This window comes from Bombina bombina, chromosome 4, assembly GCF_027579735.1.
Source record: "Bombina bombina isolate aBomBom1 chromosome 4, aBomBom1.pri, whole genome shotgun sequence".
NCBI lineage: Eukaryota > Metazoa > Chordata > Amphibia > Anura > Bombinatoridae > Bombina > Bombina bombina.
In genome coordinates this window covers 965,783,059-965,806,355 of record NC_069502.1, presented here as the reverse complement: position 1 = coordinate 965,806,355, position 23,297 = coordinate 965,783,059, and the positions used below count along the sequence as shown (strand labels likewise).

At 37.8% G+C, this 23,297-nt stretch overlaps 1 protein-coding gene across 1 annotated transcript in view; it reads left to right on the top strand.

The window, feature by feature from the left end:
• SNX5 (sorting nexin 5) overlaps window positions 1-23,297 on the top strand; it is a 256,667-nt gene that overhangs the window by 172,272 nt on the left and 61,098 nt on the right. The window contains exon 8 of the mRNA XM_053711986.1: window positions 11,996-12,071. Coding sequence (XP_053567961.1) covers window positions 11,996-12,071 — 76 coding nt within the window. The remainder of the gene's footprint in view (window positions 1-11,995; window positions 12,072-23,297) is intronic.

Genomic DNA, 23,297 nt, shown 5'->3' with positions numbered 1-23,297 from the left:
CTCCAAGAATCTTCACAAAGGTTCTGGGTGCCCTTCTGGCGGTACTAAGACCGCGAGGGATTTCGGTAGCTCCATACCTAGACGACATTCTAATACAAGCTTCAAGCTTTCAAACTGCCAAGTCTCATACAGAGTTAGTTCTGGCTTTTCTAAGGTCGCATGGATGGAAAGTGAACGAAAAGAAGAGTTCTCTTTTTCCTCTCACAAGAGTTCCATTCTTGGGGACTCTTATAGATTCTGTAGAAATGAAGATTTACCTGACAGAGGACAGGTTAACAAAGCTTCAAAATGCATGCCGTGTCCTTCATTCCATTCAACACCCGTCAGTAGCTCAATGCATGGAGGTGATCGGCTTAATGGTAGCGGCAATGGACATAGTACCTTTTGCACGCCTACACCTCAGACCTCTGCAATTATGCATGCTAAGTCAGTGGAATGGGGATTACTCAGATTTGTCCCCTACTCTGAATCTGAATCAAGAGACCAGAAATTCTCTTCTATGGTGGCTTCATCGGCCACACCTGTCCAGGGGGATGCCATTCAGCAGGCCAGACTGGACAATTGTAACAACAGACGCCAGCCTACTAGGTTGGGGCGCTGTCTGGAATTCTCTGAAGGCTCAGGGACTGTGGAATCAGGAGGAGAGTCTCCTTCCAATAAACATTCTGGAATTGAGGGCAGTTCTCAATGCCCTTCTAGCTTGGCCCCAATTAACAACTCGGGGGTTCATCAGGTTTCAGTCGGACAACATCACGACTGTAGCTTACATCAACCATCAGGGAGGGACAAGAAGCTCCCTAGCAATGGTGGAAGTATCAAAGATAATTCGCTGGGCAGAGTCTCACTCTTGCCACCTGTCAGCAATCCACATCCCGGGAGTGGAGAACTGGGAGGCGGATTTCTTGAGTCGCCAGACTCTTCATCCGGGGGAGTGGGAACTTCATCCGGAGGTCTTTGCCCAAATACTTCGACGTTGGGGCAAACCAGAGATAGATCTCATGGCGTCTCGCCAGAACACCAAACTTCCTCGCTACGGGTCCAGATCCAGGGATCCGGGAGCAGTTCTGATAGATGCTTTGACAGCACCTTGGAACTTCAGGATGGCTTATGTGTTTCCACCCTTCCCGCTGCTTCCTCGATTGATTGCCAAAATCAAACAGGAGAGAGCATCAATAATTCTAATAGCACCTGCTTGGCCACGCAGGACTTGGTATGCAGATCTAGTGGACATGTCATCCTGTCCGCCTTGGTCTCTACCTCTAAGACAGGACCTTCTGATACAGGGTCCATTCAAACATCAAAATCTAACTTCTCTGAAGCTGACTGCTTGGAAATTGAACGCTTGATTTTATCAAAACGTGGTTTTTCTGAGTCGGTTATTGATACCCTGATTCAGGCTAGGAAGCCTGTTACCAGAAGGATTTACCATAAAATATGGCGGAAATACCTATACTGGTGCGAATCCAAAGGTTACTCCTGGAGTAAGGTTAGGATCGCTAGGATATTGTCTTTTCTACAAGAAGGTTTAGAAAAGGGTTTATCAGCTAGTTCATTAAAGGGACAGATTTCAGCTCTGTCCATCTTGTTACACAGACGTCTGTCAGAAAATCCAGACGTCCAGTCCTTTTGTCAGGCTTTAGCTAGGATCAAGCCTGTGTTTAAAGCTGTTGCTCCACCATGGAGTTTAAACTTAGTTCTTAACGTTTTACAGGGTGTTCCGTTTGAACCCCTTCATTCCATTGATATAAAAATGTTATCTTGGAAAGTTCTGTTTTTAATGGCTATTTCCTCGGCTCGAAGAGTCTCTGAGTTATCAGCCTTACATTGTGATTCCCCTTATCTGATTTTTCACTCAGACAAGGTAGTTCTGCGTACTAAACCTGGGTTCTTACCTAAGGTAGTCACTAACAGGAACATCAATCAAGAGATTGTTGTCCCATCCTTGTGTCCAAATCCTTCTTCAAAGAAGGAACGTCTTTTACACAATCTGGATGTAGTTCGTGCCCTCAAGTTCTACTTGCAGGCAACTAAAGATTTTCGCCAAACTTCTTCCTTGTTTGTCGTTTACTCTGGACAGAGGAGAGGTCAAAAAGCTTCTGCTACCTCTCTCTCTTTTTGGCTTCGTAGCATAATACGTTTAGCCTATGAGACTGCTGGACAGCAGCCTCCTGAAAGAATTACAGCTCACTCCACTAGAGCTGTGGCTTCCACTTGGGCCTTTAAGAATGAGGCCTCTGTTGAACAGATTTGCAAGGCTGCAACTTGGTCTTCGCTTCATACTTTTTCCAAATTTTACAAATTTGACACTTTTGCTTCTTCGGAGGCTATTTTTGGGAGAAAGGTTCTTCAGGCAGTGGTTCCTTCTGTATAATGAGCCTGCCTATCCCTCCCGTCATCCGTGTACTTTTGCTTTGGTATTGGTATCCCACAAGTAATGATGACCCGTGGACTGATCACACATAACAGAAGAAAACATAATTTATGCTTACCTGATAAATTCCTTTCTTCTGTTGTGTGATCAGTCCACGGCCCGCCCTGTTTTAAGGCAGGTAAATATCTTTTAAATTATACTCCAGTCACCACTTCACCCTTGGTTACTCCTTTCTCGTTGATTCTTGGTCGAATGACTGGGACTGACGTAGAGGGGAGGAGCTATATGCAGCTCTGCTGGGTGAATCCTCTTGCATTTCCTGTTGGGGAGGAGTTATATCCCAGAAGTAATGATGACCCGTGGACTGATCACACAACAGAAGAAAGGAATTTATCAGGTAAGCATAAATTATGTTTTTTTATGGAAATCATTATAAAACTACAATGCACATTAAAAAGATGCTGTGTAATATGTATTTATAGTGCATAATTATATTATTTTTCTTATTATAAAATTTGTGTCCCTGACTCTGCTAATGCGCTAAACATGGGCATAGCTGATATTTCTCTTAAAGGTCTCAAAACACTTATTACCCTTTATAGAAATCGCGTACATATAAAATAGAGGTGAATGTAAGAATTCTGTATGTTGATAAAAGAATAATCTGATTTGTCCCCCCCACCTGCTCCTTGTTAATTTCACTCTCCCTAGCATGTTTTTTCTTTCCAACAAGCTTCTTATCATGTTTGATATAAAGAGAAGACACAACTACAAGACAGGATACTTCACAGAAGAAATCTAGTCTTTATGAATTTGCATGCCGGCCTGTGGTTTTGGTGACAAATCCTAGTCATGCCATCTGAATGTTTTATTCAGCAAGGCTACATTTCTATAGCAGAACAGGCATTCAAATATTCTACACTTTCAAAAGATTTACATTAAAGGGACCGTGTACTTGAAACATTTTTTCCCATTAATGATTTTCCAGTTACTTGTTATACCAGCTGCAGATTTTAAAAATGAACCGGAGATTGTACCTTTAGATTTAATTTCAATGAAATAGCAGTTTTTTTGTTTGTTTTGTAAATCAGGTCTCCTTATATTATCACTTTCTATACACACACATGCTTTCTTTTCTCGGTCTGTATACCAAAGCCCAATACCCAAAACAATTGAAAATTTGCATTTCATTACTAAACTCTACGCCTGACCCGGAGTGTAATTTCTTCTGCTGGCTATGTTTACACAGCTTTTCTATAGCCAATACTTTAGTACTGAAATTTTTAGTATAGGTGGGGATACCATAGGCAAAAAACGGCTGTTTCAAATGTCAACATAAAGGTAATTTAGCTAAATAATTATTGGGTAAAATGAATCATTGGGAAAAATTAAAGGGGAAAATGTTAATGGTGCCTTAATTATTTTTCAAAGTTCCTGACGTTGTTGTTTCTTTCATGTAATTAGCAAGAGTCCATGAGCTAGTGACGTATGGGATATACATTCCTACCAGGAGGGGCAAAGTTTCCCAAACCTCAAAATGCCTATAAATACACCCCTCACCACACCCACAAATCAGTTTTACAAACTTTGCCTCCTGTGGAGGTGGTGAAGTAAGTTTGTGCTAGATTCTACGTTGATATGCGCTCCGCAGCAGGTTGGAGCCCGGTTTTCCTCTCAGCGTGCAGTGAATGTCAGAGGGATGTGAAGAGAGTATTGCCTATTTGAATTCAATGATCTCCTTCTACGGCAGTGCTTTCCAAACTGTGTCGGGACACACTAGTGTGTCGGCAGCAGTGTGTAGGTGTGTCCCTGCTTCAGCACAAATTTTTTTAATTAAATTTTTTTTTAAATTGTTTCTTGCTTTCTGACTTTCCACCTGCCTGCTACGCATATCACATGGTTGACACGTGATTGATACCTAGTGGGTCACAGATCATCTTTACCTATTGGCGCAGCTCAGTGGGAACTGAAACTATTACCATTGGCGGATTTGACTGTACGTGTAGTCTCCTTAATTGGCTTGTGACTGCATGTGTAGTCAGTGAGTGGGACAGCAGTGTGTTTGCAGCACGGGCAGTAGTCAGTCAGACTCACAGAACTCTGAGGGTGGCAGCTTTAAACGCTGAGCTGAAGTTAGAAGTCAGTGGGGGTTTTTTTTGCAACTAGCTCCCAGTAGTGCATTGCTGCTCCTGCTCTTGATATATGGATAGGAAGCTTAAAAATGCTTGATGATGAAATGTGAGTGTCTTTATCTAATATTACACCAAATATTCAGAAATTGTGTTCATCCCATCAACCTCATACATCCCATTAAAATAGTAAGTAGCTATTGGTGTTATTAAACTTTTTTGAATTCTTGCACATATATACTGTTACTTGTAAATGCATTTTTTTATTATATAATTTATGTATGTGTCCGTATTCCTTAAAACATGTTAGTTTAACCTCCTTTTTGCTAGTACAACTTCATTACTGTGTCGCGAAATGATGTAGGTCTACAAAGTGTGTCACCAACATGAAAAGTTTGGAAAGCTCTGTTCTACAGGATCTATTTCATAGGTTCTCTGTTATCGGTCGTAGAGATTCATCTCTTACCTCCCTTTTCAGATCGACGATATACTCTTATATATACCATTACCTCTACTGATTCTCGTTTCAGTATTGGTTTGGCTTTCTACTACATGTAGATGAGTGTCCTGGGGTAAGTAAGTCTTATTTTTGTGACACTCTAAGCTATGGTTGGACACTTTTATATAAAATTCTAAATATTTGTGTTTAAACATTTATTTGCCTTGATTCAGGATGTTCAATATTCCTTATTTCAGACAGTCAGTTTCATTATTTGGGATAATGCATTTGAATAATCAATTTTTTTCTTACCTTAAAATTTGACTTTTTTCCCTGTGGGCTGTTAGGCTCGCGGGGGCTGAAAATGCTTCATTTTATTGCGTCATTCTTGGCGCAGACTTTTTTGGCGCAAAAAAATCTTTGTTATTTCCGGCGTCATACTTGTCACCGGAAGTTGCGTAATTTTTTGACGTCTTTGCGCCAAAAGTGTCGGCGTTACCGGATGTGGCGTCATTTTTGGCGCTAAAAGCATTTAGGCGCCAAATAATGTGGGCGTCTTTTTTGGCGCTAAAAAATATGGGCGTCATTATTGTCTCCACATTATTTAAGTCTCATTGTTTATTTGCTTCTGGTTGCTAGAAGCTTGTTCACTGGCATTTTTTCCCATTCCTGAAACTGTCATTTAAGGAATTTGATCAATTTTGCTTTATATGTTGTTTTTTCTATTACATATTGCAAGATGTCTCAGATTGACCCTGAATCAGAAGATACTTCTAGAAAATCTCTGCCTGATGCTGGATCTACCAAAGTTAAGTGTATTTGCTGTAAACTTGTGGTATCTGTTCCTCCAGCTGTTGTTTGTATTGAATGTCATGACAAACTTGTTAATGCAGATAATATTTCCTTTAGTAATACTACATTACCTGTTGCTGTTCCATCAACATCTAATACTCAGAGTGTTCCTGTTAACATAAGAGATTTTGTTTCTAAATCCATTAAGAAGGCTATGTCTGTTATTCCTCCTTCTAGTAAACGTAAAAGGTCTTTTAAAACTTCTCATTTTTCAGATGAATTTTTAAATGAACATCATCATTCTGATTCTGATAATGATTCATCTGGTTCAGAGGATTCTGTTTCAGAGGTTGATGCTGATAAATCTTCATATTTATTCAAAATGGAATTTATTCGTTCTTTACTTAAAGAAGTCTTAATTGCATTAGAAATAGAGGAATCTGGTCCTCTTGATACTAAATCTAAACGTTTAAATAAGGTTTTTAAATCTCCTGTAGTTATTCCAGAAGTTTTTCCTGTCCCTGATGCTATTTCTGAAGTAATTTCCAGGGAATGGAATAATTTGGGTAATTCATTTACTCCTTCTAAACGTTTTAAGCAATTATATCCTGTGCCATCTGATAGATTAGAGTTTTGGGACAAAATCCCTAAGGTTGATGGGGCTATCTCTACTCTTGCTAAACGTACTACTATTCCTACGGCAGATAGTACTTCCTTTAAGGATCCTTTAGATAGGAAAATTGAATCCTTTCTAAGGAAAGCTTACTTACTATCAGGTAATCTTCTTAGACCTGCTATATCTTTAGCGGATGTTGCTGCAGCTTCAACTTTTTGGTTGGAAGCTTTAGTGCAACAAGTAACAGATCATAATTCTCATAGCATTGTTAATCTTCTTCAACATGCTAATAATTTTATTTGTGATGCCATCTTTGATATCATTAGGGTTGATGTCAGGTATATGTCTCTAGCTATTTTAGCTAGAAGAGCTTTATGGCTTAAAACTTGGAATGCTGATATGTCTTCTAAGTCAACTTTGCTTTCCCTTTCTTTCCAGGATAATAAATTATTTGGTTCACAGTTGGATTCTATTATTTCAACTGTTACTGGGGGGAAAGGAACTTTTTTACCACAGGATAAAAAATCTAAAGGTAAATTTAGGTCTACTAATAGTTTTCGTTCCTTTCGTCATAATAAGGAACAAAAGCCTGATCCTTCCCCTACAGGAGCGGTATCAGTTTGGAAACCTTCTCCAGTCTGGAATAAATCCAAGCCTTTTAGAAAGCCAAAGCCAGCTCCCAAGTCAACATGAAGGTGCGGCCCTCATTCCAGCCCAGCTGGTAGGGGGCAGATTACGATTTTTCAAAGAAATTTGGATCAATTCGATTCACAATCTTTGGATTCAGAACATTTTTTCACAAGGGTACAGAATAGGCTTCAAGATAAGGCCTCCTGCAAGAAGATTTTTTCTTTCCCGTATCCCAGTAAATCCAGTGAAGGCTCAAGCATTTCTGAAACGTGTTTCAGATCTAGAGTTGGCTGGAGTAATTATGCCAGTTCCAGTTCTGGAACAGGGGCTGGGGTTTTACTCAAATCTCTTCATTGTACCAAAGAAGGAGAATTCCTTCAGACCAGTTCTGGATTTGAAAATATTGAATCATTATGTAAGGATACCAACATTCAAAATGGTAACTATAAGGACTATTCTGCCTTTTGTTCAGCAAGGGCATTATATGTCCACAATAGATTTACAGGATGCATATCTGCATATTCCGATTCATCCAGATCACTATCAGTTTCTGAGATTCTCTTTCCTAGACAAGCATTACCAGTTTGTCGCTCTGCCGTTTGGCCTAGCAACAGCTCCAAGGATTTTTACAAAGGTTCTCGGTGCCCTTCTGTCTGTAATCAGAGAACAGGGCATTGTGGTATTTCCTTATTTGGACGATATCTTGGTACTTGCTCAGTCTTCACATTTAGCAGAATCTCATACGAATCGACTTGTATTGTTTCTTCGAGAACATGGTTGGAGGATCAATTTGCCAAAAAGTTCATTGATTCCTCAGACAAGGGTAACCTTTTTAGGTTTCCAGATAGATTCAGTGTCCATGACTCTATCTCTGACAGACAAGAGACGTCTAAAATTGGTTTCAGCTTGTCGAAACCTTCAGTCTCAATCATTCCCTTCAGTAGCCTTATGCATGGAAATTCTAGGTCTTATGACTGCTGCATCGGACGCGATCCCCTTTGCTCGTTTTCACATGCGACCTCTTCAGCTCTGTATGCTGAACCAGTGGTGCAGGGATTATACAAAGATATCTCAGTTAATATCTTTAAAACCGATTGTACGACACTCTCTGACGTGGTGGACAGACCACCATCGTTTAGTTCAGGGGGCTTCTTTTGTTCTTCCGACCTGGACTGTGATTTCAACAGATGCAAGTCTGACAGGTTGGGGAGCTGTTTGGGGGTCTCTGACAGCACAAGGGGTTTGGGAATCTCAGGAGGTGAGATTACCAATCAACATTTTGCAATTTTCAGAGCTCTTCAGTCATGGCCTCTTCTAAAGAGAGAGTCGTTCATTTGTTTTCAGACAGACAATGTCACAACCGTGGCATATGTCAATCATCAAGGAGGGACTCACAGTCCTCTGGCTATGAAAGAAGTATCTCGAATACTGGTATGGGCGGAATCCAGCTCCTGTCTAATTTCTGCGGTTCATATCCCAGGTATAGACAATTGGGAAGCGGATTATCTCAGTCGCCAAACGTTACATCCGGGCGAATGGTCTCTTCACCCAGAGGTATTTCTTCAGATTGTTCAAATGTGGGGACTTCCAGAAATAGATCTGATGGCTTCTCATCTAAACAAGAAGCTTCCCAGGTATCTGTCCAGATCCAGGGATCCTCAGGCGGAGGCAGTGGATGCATTGTCACTTCCTTGGAAGTATCATCCTGCCTATATCTTTCTGCCTCTAGTTCTTCTTCCAAGAGTGATTTCCAAAATTCTAAAGGAGTGCTCGTTTGTTCTGCTGTTGGCTCCAGCATGGCCTCACAGGTTTTGGTATGCGGATCTTGTCCGGATGGCCACTTGCCAACTGTGGACTCTTCCGTTAAGATCAGACCTATCGCAAGGTCCTTTTTTCCATCAGGATCTCAAATCCTTAAATTTGAAGGTATGGAGATTAAACGCTTGATTCTCAGTCATAGAGGTTTCTCTGACTCTGTGATTAATACTATGTTACAGGCTCGTAAATCTGTATCTAGGAAGATATATTATCGAGTCTGGAAGATTTACATTTCTTGGTGTTTTTCTCATCATTTTTCTTGGCATTCTTTTAGCATTCCTAGAATTTTACAGTTTCTTCAGGATGGTTTGGATAAAGGTTTGTCTGCAAGTTCCTTGAAAGGACAAATCTCTGCTCTTTCTGTTCTTTTTCACAGAAAGATTGCTAGTCTTCCTGATATTCATTGTTTTGTACAAGCTTTGGTTCGTATAAAACCTGTTATTAAGTCAATTTCTCCTCCTTGGAGTTTGAATTTGGTTCTGGGGGCTCTTCAAGCTCCTCCGTTTGAATCTATGCATTCGCTAGACATTAAATTACTTTCTTGGAAAGTTTTGTTTCTTTTGGCCATCTCTTCTGCTAGAAGAGTTTCTGAATTATCTGTTCTTTCTTGTGAGTCTCCTTTTCTGATTTTTCATCAGGATAAGGCAGTGTTGCAAACTTCTTTTAAATTTTTGCCTAAGGTTGTGAATTCTAACAACATTAGTAGAGAAATTGTGGTTCCTTCATTGTGTCCTAATCCTAAGAATTCTAAGGAAAGGTTGTTGCATTCTTTGGATGTAGTTAGAGCTTTGAAATATTATGTTGAAGCTACTAAAAATTTCCGAAAGACTTCTAGTCTATTTGTTATCTTTTCTGGTTCTAGGAAAGGTCAGAAGGCCTCTGCCATTTCTTTGGCGTCTTGGTTAAAGTCTTTGATTCATCTTGCTTATGTCGAGTCGGGTAAAACTCCGCCTCAAAGGATTACAGCTCATTCTACTAGGTCAGTTTCTACTTCCTGGGCATTTAGGAATGAAGCTTCTGTTGATCAGATATGCAAAGCAGCAACTTGGTCTTCGTTGCATACTTTTACTAAATTCTACCATTTTGATGTGTTTTCTTCTTCTGAAGCAGTTTTTGGTAGAAAAGTACTTCAGGCAGCTGTTTCAGTTTGATTCTTCTGCTTATAATTTCAGTTTTTTTTCATTATAAGATTTAAACTTTGTTTTGGGTGTGGATTTTTTTCAGCGGAATTGGCTGTCTTTATTTTATCCCTCCCTCTCTAGTGACTCTTGCATGGAAGATCCACATCTTGGGTAGTCATTATCCCATACGTCACTAGCTCATGGACTCTTGCTAATTACATGAAAGAAAACATAATTTATGTAAGAACTTACCTGATAAATTCATTTCTTTCATATTAGCAAGAGTCCATGAGGCCCACCCTTTTTTGTGGTGGTTATGATTTTTTTGTATAAAGCACAATTATTCCAATTCCTTATTTTTTATGCTTTCGCACTTTTTCTTATCACCCCACTTCTTGGCTATACGTTAAACTGATTTGTGGGTGTGGTGAGGGGTGTATTTATAGGCATTTTGAGGTTTGGGAAACTTTGCACCTCCTGGTAGGAATGTATATCCCATACGTCACTAGCTCCAACTTCACTTCTAAGATGTATGCTCTGTCTGAATCACAAAATAACATTTTTGGTGGTCAGACTCTAAATTCGAGGAGCCTTGATTCACCTATTTTTACGATTGTATTGTTAGTGAGTATTCCTGTCAATAACATTTAGAACTATGTTAATGGTTAATAAGTAAAATCTCAAACACGAAACAAGAACTGATTGATCAACGGTTAAAAAAAAACAAAAAACATAATTTATGTAAGAACTTACCTGATAAATTCATTTCTTTCATATTAGCAAGAGTCCATGAGCTAGTGACGTATGGGATATACATTCCTACCAGGAGGTGCAAAGTTTCCCAAACCTCAAAATGCCTATAAATACACCCCTCACCACACCCACAAATCAGTTTAACGTATAGCCAAGAAGTGGGGTGATAAGAAAAAGTGCGAAAGCATAAAAAATAAGGAATTGGAATAATTGTGCTTTATACAAAAAAATCATAACCACCACAAAAAAGGGTGGGCCTCATGGACTCTTGCTAATATGAAAGAAATGAATTTATCAGGTAAGTTCTTACATAAATTATGTTTTTTGTTTTTTTTTAACCGTTGATCAATCAGTTCTTGTTTCGTGTTTGAGATTTTACTTATTAACCATTAACATAGTTCTAAATGTTATTGACAGGAATACTCACTAACAATACAATCGTAAAAATAGGTGAATCAAGGCTCCTCGAATTTAGAGTCTGACCACCAAAAATGTTATTTTGTGATTCAGACAGAGCATACATCTTAGAAGTGAAGTTGGATTTTTTTTTTTATTATCAAATTTGCTTTGTTCCCATTGTATTCTTTGTTGAAGACCAAGGTAGGCATCTGGAGCACTACATGGCAGGAAATAGTGCTGCCATCTAGTGCTCCTGCAAATGGATATCATTCTGGTAAAACTGCTGCCATAAAGTGCTCCAAAAATGGGCCGGCTCCTAACCATATATCCCTGCTTTAAGGAAATATAACATGTAGGTTTCATATCCATTTAAGTAAAATTATTTTGAAAACCTGATGAGCACATTTCTCTATAGTCACACTTCTAAAATGTATTTGACTTACTGAAAAAAAAGCCACACTTACATCGTTTTTTGACAAACTGCAAAAAAAAAAAAAAGAGATCCTGCGGTCTTAAAGGGACATTAAACCCAAAAAATTTCTTTCATGAGTCAGACAGAGAATACAATTTTAAACAACATCCCAATTTACTTCTATTATCTAATTTGCTTCATTTTTTAGATATCTTTTGTTAAAGAAATAGCAATGCACATTGGTGAGCCAATCACATGAGGCAAATATGTGCAGCCACCAATCAGAAGCTACTGGGCATATCTAGATATGCTTTTCAGGAAAGAATATCAAGAGAATGAAGCAAATTAGATTATATAAGTAAATTAGAAAATTGTTTAAAATGGTATTCTCTATCTGAATCATGAAAGAAAAATTTTGGCTTTAATGTCCCTTTAAGTTTTGTTCTAATATTTTTTTTCCGTTATAATGTCACAGCAATATATTTTATGTAAATTGAAACTCTGCTTTCTTTCAGATGTTGCAGATGATTATATTCATATTTCAGCTGGGCTGACTTCTCTAGCCGATGAGGATCCCACTCCGGTTAGAAAGTAAGTATTGTTTAGATTTGTAGGAAGAGAGAATTCTGAGTAGGAAGTTTAATGTTTGATGACTTCCTTTTGTCAAGTAAGCACATTCCATGGGCTTGATGTAAATCATTACATACCAGGCCTCTTACACAACATGCCTGAAATGTCACATGACTTTAGGTCCTGAATTCGGATAAGGAATTTGATAATGGAGAAGCTGGGGACTAATTAGATCCCAATATATTTTATCATCATTGTACTTTTGTGTTGTGCAAAAACCACTGGGGGGCAACAGTGCTTTATAAATATATCTCCATTATTTGTGTAATGAAATTACTAAGAAATATTGTGCATAGAAAGAAATATTAATAGAATTCCAGTTTTTATATTTTAATGCGGGTGATTAAATGTTTTACCTTGTCAGATGCAGCGTTACTGAATCTAACATATAGCTTATGTCATTATTAGTCACTTAAGTGATTGTACACATTACCAATATGCAGGTTACACTGTATATGTGACTATCACTAGTATGCTGGATATATACTGTGCATGACATTTACTAAAATGTTAAATCTCTATTTATGGTATATAAGCAACATTGCACTATACTTTTATTTATTTAGTCTGATATTAATTTGTTCAGAGAAATGGTGGTAGATAAGTATTTATAGCGGCTGAAATAATTCAATCATTCTTAAAGGGACACTGAACCCAAATTTTTTCTTTTGTGATTCAGATAGAGCAACTTTGTAATTTACTCCTATTATCAAATGTTCCATATTCTCTTGGTATCTTTATTTGAAATGCAAGAATGTAAGTTTAGATGCCGGCCCATTTTTGGTGAACAACCTAGGTTGTCCTTCCTGATTGGTGGATAAATTCATCCACCAATCAAAAACTGCTGTCCAGAGTGCTGAACCAAGAAAAAAGCTTAGATGCCTTCTTTTTTATATAAAGATAGCAAGAGAACGAAGAAACATTGATAATAGGAGTAAATTAGAAAGTTGCTTAAAATTACATGCTCTATCTGAATCATGAAAGAAATTTTTTGGATTCAGTGTCCCTTTAAAGGGATAGTAAAGTCCAGATTAAATTCCATAATTCAGATAGAACATACAATTCTAAATAACTTTCCAATGTACTGCTATCTTATTTGCTTAGTTCTTTTGGTAACCTTTGTTGAAAAACATACTTAGGTAGGCTCAGAAGCAGCATTGCACTCCTGGGAGCTTGCTGCTGATTGGTGGCTGCACATATATGCTTCTTGTCATTGGTTCACCTGATGTGCTCAGCTAGTTCCCAGTAAAGCATTGCTGATTTGTCACCAAACAATACCAAGAGAATGATGCAAATTTGATAATAGTACATTGGAAAGTTTATCCACCAATTAACAAGAACAATCCATGTTGTTCACCAAAAATGGGCCGGCATCTAAACTTACATTCTTGCATTTCAAATAAAGATACCAAGAGAATGAAGAAAATGTGATAATAGGAGTAAATTAGAAAGTTGCTTAAATTTTCATGATCTATCTGAATCACGAAAGAAAATGTTTGGGTTCAGTGTCCCTTTAATTTGTTTTAAAAATGTTAAGTGTTGTGAATGACAACAGGGGAGTACGAGGTGGCTGAGGGTAACCAGTATGTGTTCGCTGGTGACATCAACAAGCTCTGGAAACTTAGAATTGTGTGTTGTTTCAATTTTAACGCCCTGAAACCCCCCTCTTTCAAACAGGTTGTGTCTTTGGGTACGCACTTAAAAATATAAAATAATTCAAGTACCCACATTTCTTAGCACGCTTTCCGCTCGGGACCAGCAATGCTCTGAGGGTTATGAGCAGTGTCTATTGCCTTAAAATGACATGACTTAAAGCATGTAATTTATTTCCTATGGCATGGAGAGTCCACAAAACATTCTAATTACTAGTTGGATATCCACTCCTGGCCAGCAGGAGGAGGCAAAGAGCACCCCAGCAGAGCTGTTAAGTATAACTTCCCTTACCCATAACCCCCAGTCATTCTCTTTGCCTTGATCACGGGAGGATGGCAAAAATGGTGTCTGAAGATTTTAATCCTTTTAATAGGTACTTAGCCCCAATCCTTGCTTGCAGGGAAATGCTGTGTCCATGTCAATCTCTTTAGTAAGAGTAATAGTGGCTATTAGCAGTTAGAAAACGGCGAGGTAGTCTTTGCTTAAACATCCAACATTATTGCTACCTCTATTATAGAAAGCCAGAGTTGGTTACTCTGTTCTTTCTTTTCTATAGATCTCTGGTAGATATGGTGAAGCTGCCACGCCTCAGAAAACAGCTACTGCCTGACAGAGCAGGATCCACAGGTAAGTGCTTTCCCTTCTAGGTTTGAACGTACCGGCAGTATAGGGGTTAAAATCTTGTGGAAAGTATTTGAATCTGTTTTTTTTTGTTGGTTTTTTTTTATATTCTTTTTTATATTCTTTTTATTACTGCATTTTCCACTTAATAACATAAAAGAAATCATAACAATAAACATGAAAATTACAAAGAAAAATTAACCAAAAACAACAAAATAATGCACATATACCTTGAGCATTACCATTAATAGGGTCCATAAAAATAAACATAGAAATAACAATATTAAAGGATTGGTCATCTTAATCTTCAATTAACCAAGCTAAGAACAACAACATGGACCATAAACTTATATGTCTCATCTATTCTTCGCTAAGGGAGAACTTGAGAAAAAAAAAAAAAAACAAAAAACAAAACTGGCACTACTAAGTCCTGACCAGGACCCAGTTTTGCCATCTGGAATGCGCTATACTTCCTTGGAAGAGAAAAAAAAAAAAAACGTACCGACCTCTCTCCCCCCCCTCCCTATCGAAAATCCCCTTCTCTACCCTACTCAACCTCCCTGAAATTTGATACCCACAACGGGGGAAATTCTCCATGTAGCACTAAGTCAGCGAAACACTGTGAACTTAAAAACGGCGATAGAATACTTTTCTGTATTTCTAATGAGTAGGATTTAATAACTGGAAGCCAGGTGAGGATAAACTCACCGATCCGTTTTTCTGAAGTGTATTGTGTGTAGAATGATTCAAATATAATCGGGACTGAATCGCTTTAAGAAAGCTAATAAATGATGGGGCCTTGGGCAGCCGCCATTTCTTAAAAATAAGAGATCTGACTGTAAGGATAATTATTATAAGCCGAGTTAGTAGTATGGGTTTTATCTGAGTCTCAATTTTAAGAAAAAAAACTATTTCCGAAGTCAATTGGATGTCTAAATCCAGTAACTGTTTAGCCCAATACTGAATTTTTAACCATAATTGTTTTATTTTAGGGCACTGCCATAACATGTGAGCCACATTGGCATTAGGATATAGACATCGCGAGCATGCAAAGGCTTGTGCAGAATAACATTGTGCCATCCTTAATGGGGAAAAATAATAATTATTTACAAGTTTAAAATGCGACTCTTTCCACCCCACAGCAATTACGCGTTTGTTAATTGAAGAAAAACTCTGCTTAATCATATCCACGTCTACTGTCGGGAACATACCTTCCCACCTTTTAATTATTTTTTCCAGAAATAACATACCCTGTATATCAAGCATTGCCTCATAAATCAGAGATATTGACGTATTGCCACTTTTAAACTTATCTATACACCCCTCGACCTCCTTCCAGACTATCATATAATCCCTAATACTGGAGCAATTTATTACAAAATGACAAAGCTGGAAGTACGCAAACATATTATTTCTAGGCAAATTGAATTGTTGAAAAAGAAGCTCTGATGAACATATTTGTTGATTATTACCCAATACCTGTGCCACCCAAACCAGTCCAGTCTCTTCCCATTGTTTATAAACTTTATACTGAATACCTGGAATGAATTCTGGGTTACCTCTTATAGGTAAAAATTTAGAAAAATGAGGATTCACCTCCATAATCTTACAACATTTCTGCCATGCTATTATCACATTTTTTATTGAAAGTAATACTGCCACTTTAGAGGGAAGATCCTTAATTACCCCATGTAAGAGCGCTTTTAATGAAAAGGGCGCTACACAATGATTTTCAAGGTCAATAGTAGCAAAATTGTTAGAGTCCGTGATCCAATCCAGCGCAAATTTAACTAGGGTGGAAATATTGTATAATCTTATATTTGGAAGTGCTAAGCCGGCAAAATATTTTTGTTGCGTCAATCTCCCCAGTGATATACGAGCTTTCTTATTCCCCCAAATAAATTTAGACTGAAGTTGTTCTAATTTCCTCAGATCGCTATTAGTAAAAAATAGGGGTAGATTTTGTAATGGATACAGAAGCTGTGGAAACACAATTGATTTAATTAAGTTCACACGGGCTGATATAGACAATGGAAAAGAGGCCCAAACTTCTAAATTGTTCTTAATTTTCTGTAATAGTGGACAAAAGTTCAGCTTATACCATTTTTGTGGATTCCTATGCAGTATTATACCAAGATACTTAAACTGGTCTACCGTTTTAAATGGGTGGACTGGACAGCTAATCCTTGACTTTACAACCCACATCAATTCACTTTTCCCAAAATTAATTTTATATCCCGAAAAGGAACTAAAGTCAGCAAAGATTTGTAATATTAGCTGGATATGATATGCCGTTTTATCTAGAAATAGTAAGAGATCATCTGCATATAACAATAATTTCAGTTTTTCTGATCCCAACGAAATCCCACTCAGATTATCCCTTAAGCAGATGGCCAGTGGCTCTAATGCAATATTAAAGAGCAGGGGGGACAAAGGGCATCCTTGCCTTGTTCCCCTTCCAAGTATAATTTTAGGAGAAAATGCGCCATTAATCAATAAATATGATACTGGATTCCTGTAAATTTTATGAACAAAATATACAAATTGCTCTTGGAACCCCGCTTGCTCTAATACTTGAAATAAATACTGCCAGGTGATGGAATCAAAAGCCTTTTCTGCATCCACGGTGAGAAGAGCAAGATCTGAATATATTCTTTTTTTACTAGCTTTATCCCTATTCCACATGTAATCCAAGAATATAACAGCTTTACGAATATTTTTGCCGGAATTCCTTCCCTGCATAAACCCCGTTTGATCCGGGTTTATGATCTCCTCTAATCCTTTCATCAGTCTTGCTGCAACAATTGAGGTCAATATTTTATAATCTACATTGAGAACCGAAATTGGCCTATAGGATGCTGGGTCCTCTGGTTCTTTATCTTTCTTTGGTATTAAGGTTATATTTGCGGCAGTGAAAGAATTAGACATGGTGTTATTTCTGGAAAAATACTCATTATAACGTCTTTCAAGGGTATAGTTAATTTCTTGTGATAATATTTTATAGAATTCCGCTGGTAAAAAATCAGGCCCAGCAGCTTTATTTCATTTTACTTTTTCTATTGCTTTAGTGATTTCTTCGCTTGTGATAGGAGCATTTAGTTCTAATAGGCTTTCTTTGGAAATCTGAGGGAGTGAAAACTTGGCTAAAAAACTCTCTAAATTTGTAAGGTTAATATCCACTTGATTATATAACTTTTGATAAAAGCTATGAAATACCTTCCTAATCTTATCCGGATCGGTGAATCTATCCCCACCCACCTTTATTGCTGTAATAAAGCTTTTACTTGTCCTATTTTTCGTTAAGTTAGCTAGATGTTTAGCTGATATACCCTGAAATCCTTTAAACTTTAGATTCAATTTAAGTTCTTCCCAATAAGACTTCTTTTTAAGCATCACATCCCGATTATTTCTAGCATCACAATATTTTTTCCAATTATTTAGGGATTTTTCATTATAATATCTTTTAAAGGCATTTTTAACGTGGTTTGCAGCTTGTATTTCGACTGTTCTATTTTTCTTATTCCAAGCATTCACATAAGATTTAATTTCTCCTCTTAATACCGCTTTTGATGTTTCCCAAAATACTTCTATCTTATTAATATAGGAAATATTAAAAGTAACAAAATCCTTCCACTTTTGTTTTAGCCAGGCATTAAATCTAGGATTATTTAGCAAAAAACGTGGAAATATAAAGTTTTGATTCCTATCTTTTGGTTTGGCTAAAGCAGAAAAGGCAACAGATATAATAGCATGATCTGAAATAATTATATCAGCAATCTCTGGGATAACCGGTAAAATAGAGAGAGACTCTGAAATTAGAAACATGTCAATTCTTGAAAATGTGCGATGAACCTTAGATTCGCACGAAAATATTCTAGCATCTGGATTCTCTATACGCTAACTGTCTATAAGTTTAAGTTTATGATAGAGTTGTTTCAAGCATTTTGCACGTTTTTTATAATCACTAGATTTTTTCTGCGAAAATCTGTCTAATTCAGGGGTTAATCTAAAATAAGATTCTGAGCGGCAAAAGGGAATAACTTAACTTTAATTTTCTGCCAAAACATGGGAGTATGCACATTTGGCCCATAAATATTACACAACACAAAGTTAATATTGTTAATCGCTATTTGCACAATAATAAATCTGGCCTCCGGATCTAATTCAATTTTTTTGATTTTGTAATCTAAGTTTTTAGGTAATAATATGGCAACTCCTGCTTTCCTATTTTTTACCGGGGTGGCCAACACCTCACCTACCCATTTTATTTTGAGTTTCATTATCTCTGATTCCTTTAAATGTGTCTCCTGTAAAAACACTATATCTGGGTGATGGATAGCTAAAGATTTTATAATCAGTTTACGTTTCATTGGCGGGGTGATACCTCCTACATTCCAGTAGGGGAACTAAAGTTTTTTATCAAAACTCATTCAGTGTCTACCAAAAAAGTACACTGACCAAAACATACCAATGAACTGGGGATGAGGGGAGGGGGAGAGAGAGAGGGCACCGAGGAAAAAAAAACAAAAACACAAAAAAAAAAAAAGAAAAAACCCATAAAAACATCTAACTGTTCAGGAAATGCGCAGTCCCTGCTGCCGAGCTTTTCAATTAAATCGGCCGATAAAAATTTAACAGGACTACTTCTGGTAAACCAATAACACATCTGCATAACTAAACATTTTTATAACATATTCAATTTAGAAAACTTGACCCTGCCACTACCTGCATATATCTTAATTTCTAGCTGCAAATTCCTGAGCTTCTTCTATATAATTAAGGGTAATTCTCTTGTCCTGTAAATCTATTACAATCTTTGCGGGATACATTAAGCGAGCTTTAAGCCCTTTCTTAATAAACTGTACAGTAAGGGGCCATTACTTTCCTTTTTGCTGAGGTCTCCATAGAGAAATCTTGAAATAATAACAATCTGTTATTGGCTATTGCAAAAGACTCATGTTTCTTGTATAGTCGTAGGACTTCGATTTTATCCTGAAACTTTAAAAATTTGACTATACATGTCCTATTTCTAATTGAGCCATTTATGTTATTTTTGGGGGGCCCAATTCTATGCGCTCTCTCTACTGTTAATGGAAGTTGTGAGGACGGTAGTCTCAGTGCCTGCGGCAATATTATAGACTTAAAATTCATTAGATCATTATATTCTGCTGTTTCTGGCAGACCTACAATTCTGATATTATTTTGTCTGGAGCGATCTTCCATGTCCTCCAGACGATTTTGTAACATATTAATTTGAGATTCTTGCGCATGGATTTGGGTATCATGAGAGTTAGTTAAATCCTCTAGCTCTGATATTCTGTTCTCGGCTTCTGAAAGCCTATTTGAAAATTGTCTTACTTCTGTAGAGAGGGCAATAATACTAATAGCAATATCCGCCAGCTCTTTTTTAATTTCGCTGAATTGAGGTGAGAAAAGCTCCGTTAATTGAGTCATAATTGGCTGGAAGTCTATTTGGGGGTTAACCAACTCTATATTTGCATCTGAGCTGACATCTAAAACTTTCGTTTTCCGATCTTTTATTTTAGGGGGCATTATAGGTGAACTGTGTTTACCTTGTGTGATAAATTTTTCCATAAAAAACCTTTTATCAAAAACCCCTTGTGTAAGTGGAGAAGAACACTTTTTGCTCTTTTTTAATACCTTATAATAAGTGAAAAACACACCAATCACATTATGTGTGCAAATAAATAAAATGAAACACAAACTCTAAGCCAGGAACCTATTGTTCCAGATTTTAAAACAAACTGTGTATGTGTTAATTACCTTTTTCCCTTTCTTTTCCCCTTTTCCTTTCCTTCCTTTTTATTCTATTTTTTTTTTTTTCTTTTTTTTTTCCTTTTTTTTTTGTGTGTATAGTGTATAATTGTACAAAATGCCACCCTATTTTTTAAGACCAGAAGCTTTTTATATCTGGAAGCTCTGTGACCTTTTACACCAGGGAGTACCCCAATACCTTCTTATACGATTTAAATATACTCTTTTTGGGACTCACTCTGATATATTACACCAATTCACTCAGCAGGGGGTTATATTTAACCTCTTTCCGAAACAATAACCCTAAATACAAAATATTTTCAGCAAGATATTTTCAAAAAACTTAGACACACCTAGATTTTTTTTTATACTGTCCCTTTTTGGCTATGCAATACAATATTTCACCTAGGTCTTAAATATTTAAACACTTCCCTTGATCAATGCATAACTACTTAACCTCAGAAAATATTTACCAGCGTTATATTGATTCCACTCTGGCTTTGTTAGCTCTGTTGGTTATATTAGCTCTACTTATTCTAATACACACTCTGCTACTCTAGTAACCCTACTCACTATTGTCTTGCCCTTAGTTCACACTTCCACTCAAACTTTAATATCTTATCAAGCAATAACCCTTTATAACAGGTAGCAAGTTACATGTAACACCTATTTATAACATTTCAATTATTCAAGGATACTACAAATTCATCCTAAAAGGGAGAGTGTTAATAACTAAAGCTCCCCTAATGCTGGAAAAAAAACCCCACAAAGTATTGCCACAGTCTTAAGTTGTAGTTTCCAACTATAATGTAACGTCTCTTCTCACAAGACTCCTTTAAACGTTTAGCAGTAGTGTTGGCCCCAAAAAGCCTAATGTTCAAGAGAGTCTTTAGGGTAGTTGTTATCTTTTCTTTTAAGTAGCAGGCCTAAAGCGTCTTAGTTAGTTAGTATCTATTTCAGCATTTCCTCTTTTTTTTTTCCTTTAACAGGACACCACTTTTGTAACACCACTAGTTATTTCACAGGGCCCCTTCAAAATTGGCCTCTCACTGAGCACAGTAAATACAATGATTAAATGTATCTTTCAAATACTTGCGGCATCCAGCTGATATGGCACCACCAAACAAGCTCCACACACTTAGATCCAGGCTAAGCGCGTACGTGCAGGTGTAATCCAGCCACAAAGGTGTCTTTTCACTGCATGCAAATTCCGGCTACTGCAGCTGCTACCTTACACCCGTCTGTATCCTTGACCCACGAGATTGGGGGTGACACTCGGATCCCTCCGTGTGTCAGCAACCCCACTCCACTTATCAGGCCAATGCAATAGGTTATATCCGGTTTCAGCAGCTTGCACGCTGTTTAGGCATCAATTCTGCTCCAGGCCGTATGCCGGTTCTCACACCCACGACCTCTTTATGCTCGGGTCCTGTCTGCGCTTTCCTGCCTCTCCACGGCAACACCGCACCTCTTGGGACTTCCCCAGCTCCAGCTGCTCGACAGCTATGTGCCCAAAACAAGCCCTTTGTGTGTACAGGGCCTCGGGGCTGATGGCGGGGGGAGATGATACCACGGGAGCTGTCTGTGCACACCCGCTGTGAAGGATCACTACCAGCGTGAAAAGCTCCACCCCCAACAGGAAGTCCTGCGTCCTACCATTTGAATCTGTTTTATGGGCACTGCTTTTTTTGTGAAAAGAGGCATCATTTTTTATTGGGGGCTCAGAGATGGGAGAGTGTATGAAGTGTTTGACAGGTGTTTGTTTTACTTCTTACTTCATGCAATCACTTTTCAGCTCAGCTTATTGGCCCTATCACTTTTGCTGTGTTGCTGTTGCTTTTCACACCGTTTTTGTTTGGCGCAATTAAAAAACAAAACTGAAAACTGAAAACTTTTTTTTGCGGTCACATGAACGCTCCTCTGCACTTCCGGTTTTCGGCTTCTCTGTTCAGATCGGAGTTTGCTGCGGTGAGTGTGGAGGTTGCATTTTCCTCTATCCACAGTGCCAAGTGGATATGGGCTGTTCCGGTAACAAGGAGGTGTTTTTTGCTTGTGTCCGGTTTTCTGTGCTAGTGGAATAGCAACTTCTGGAGGGGTAAGACCTCAGCGGAGCTGAGGGTTTTAAGTGCTTATTTATGTTTTATTGCTTCATGTAAATAAACTTAATTTGGCATTTAAACTTTTTTGTTAATTGTGAACTGATACCAAATTATGGACACTAATTCTGAAGTTGATTCATTTGAAAAATGCTTATTGTGTTTTGAGGCTAAGATAATTCTTCCTGTACAGTTTTGCTCTTCATGTTTAAATAAAACTTTAACGTTTAAAGATAAGATGTCTCTCCCTGAGCCTCTTGTCTCTCAGGATAGTGTTATCTTTGCTACGCCTCAGCTTTCCAATTAAGCTTCCCAAACTTCACATGCAGTGCCCTGCGGTTCCTCTCAACCTCCTGGGGTTGTTTTTTTACTTGGGGATTTCGCTGCACATATTATTTCTGCTGTTTCTGTAGCTTTATCAGCTTTTCCAAAGGATTCTGTTAAACGAAAGAGGAAATCTAAACATATTGATGTTAGTAAGGCTGTCTCCGCTAAAGCTGCGCTAGTCAGTTTGTCTCAATTATCTGATGAGGATGATTCTTCATTGGCTTCTGAAGGGGAATTGTCAGATACTGTAGTGACAAATTCTGCAGATTCAGAGGAGATTAATTTCAGATTTAAGTTAGAACACCTTCAAGTTATTTTGAAGGAGGTTCTTGCTACTTTGGAAGAATCCAAATCCGTTGCGGAGAATCTAAGGAGGTCTAGTAAACTTAATAGGGTTTATGATGTACCCTCATCTGTGGAAGTATTTCCAGTTCCAGACCGTATAGCAGATATTATAACTCAGGAATGGGATAAGCCAGGGATTCCTTTTTCCCCGTCCCCTGTTTTTAAAAAGATGTTTACTGTTGCCGACTCTATTCGTGACTCGTGGTGCACGGTACCGAAGGTAGAGGGAGCTATCTCTACTCTGGCTAATAGAACTACTATTCCTATTGAAGATAGTTGTTCTTTCAAGGATTCCATGGATAAGAAGCTTGAGGCTTTTTTAAAGATGTACATTCATCAGGGATTACAGTGGTAACCTGTTGCTAGTATT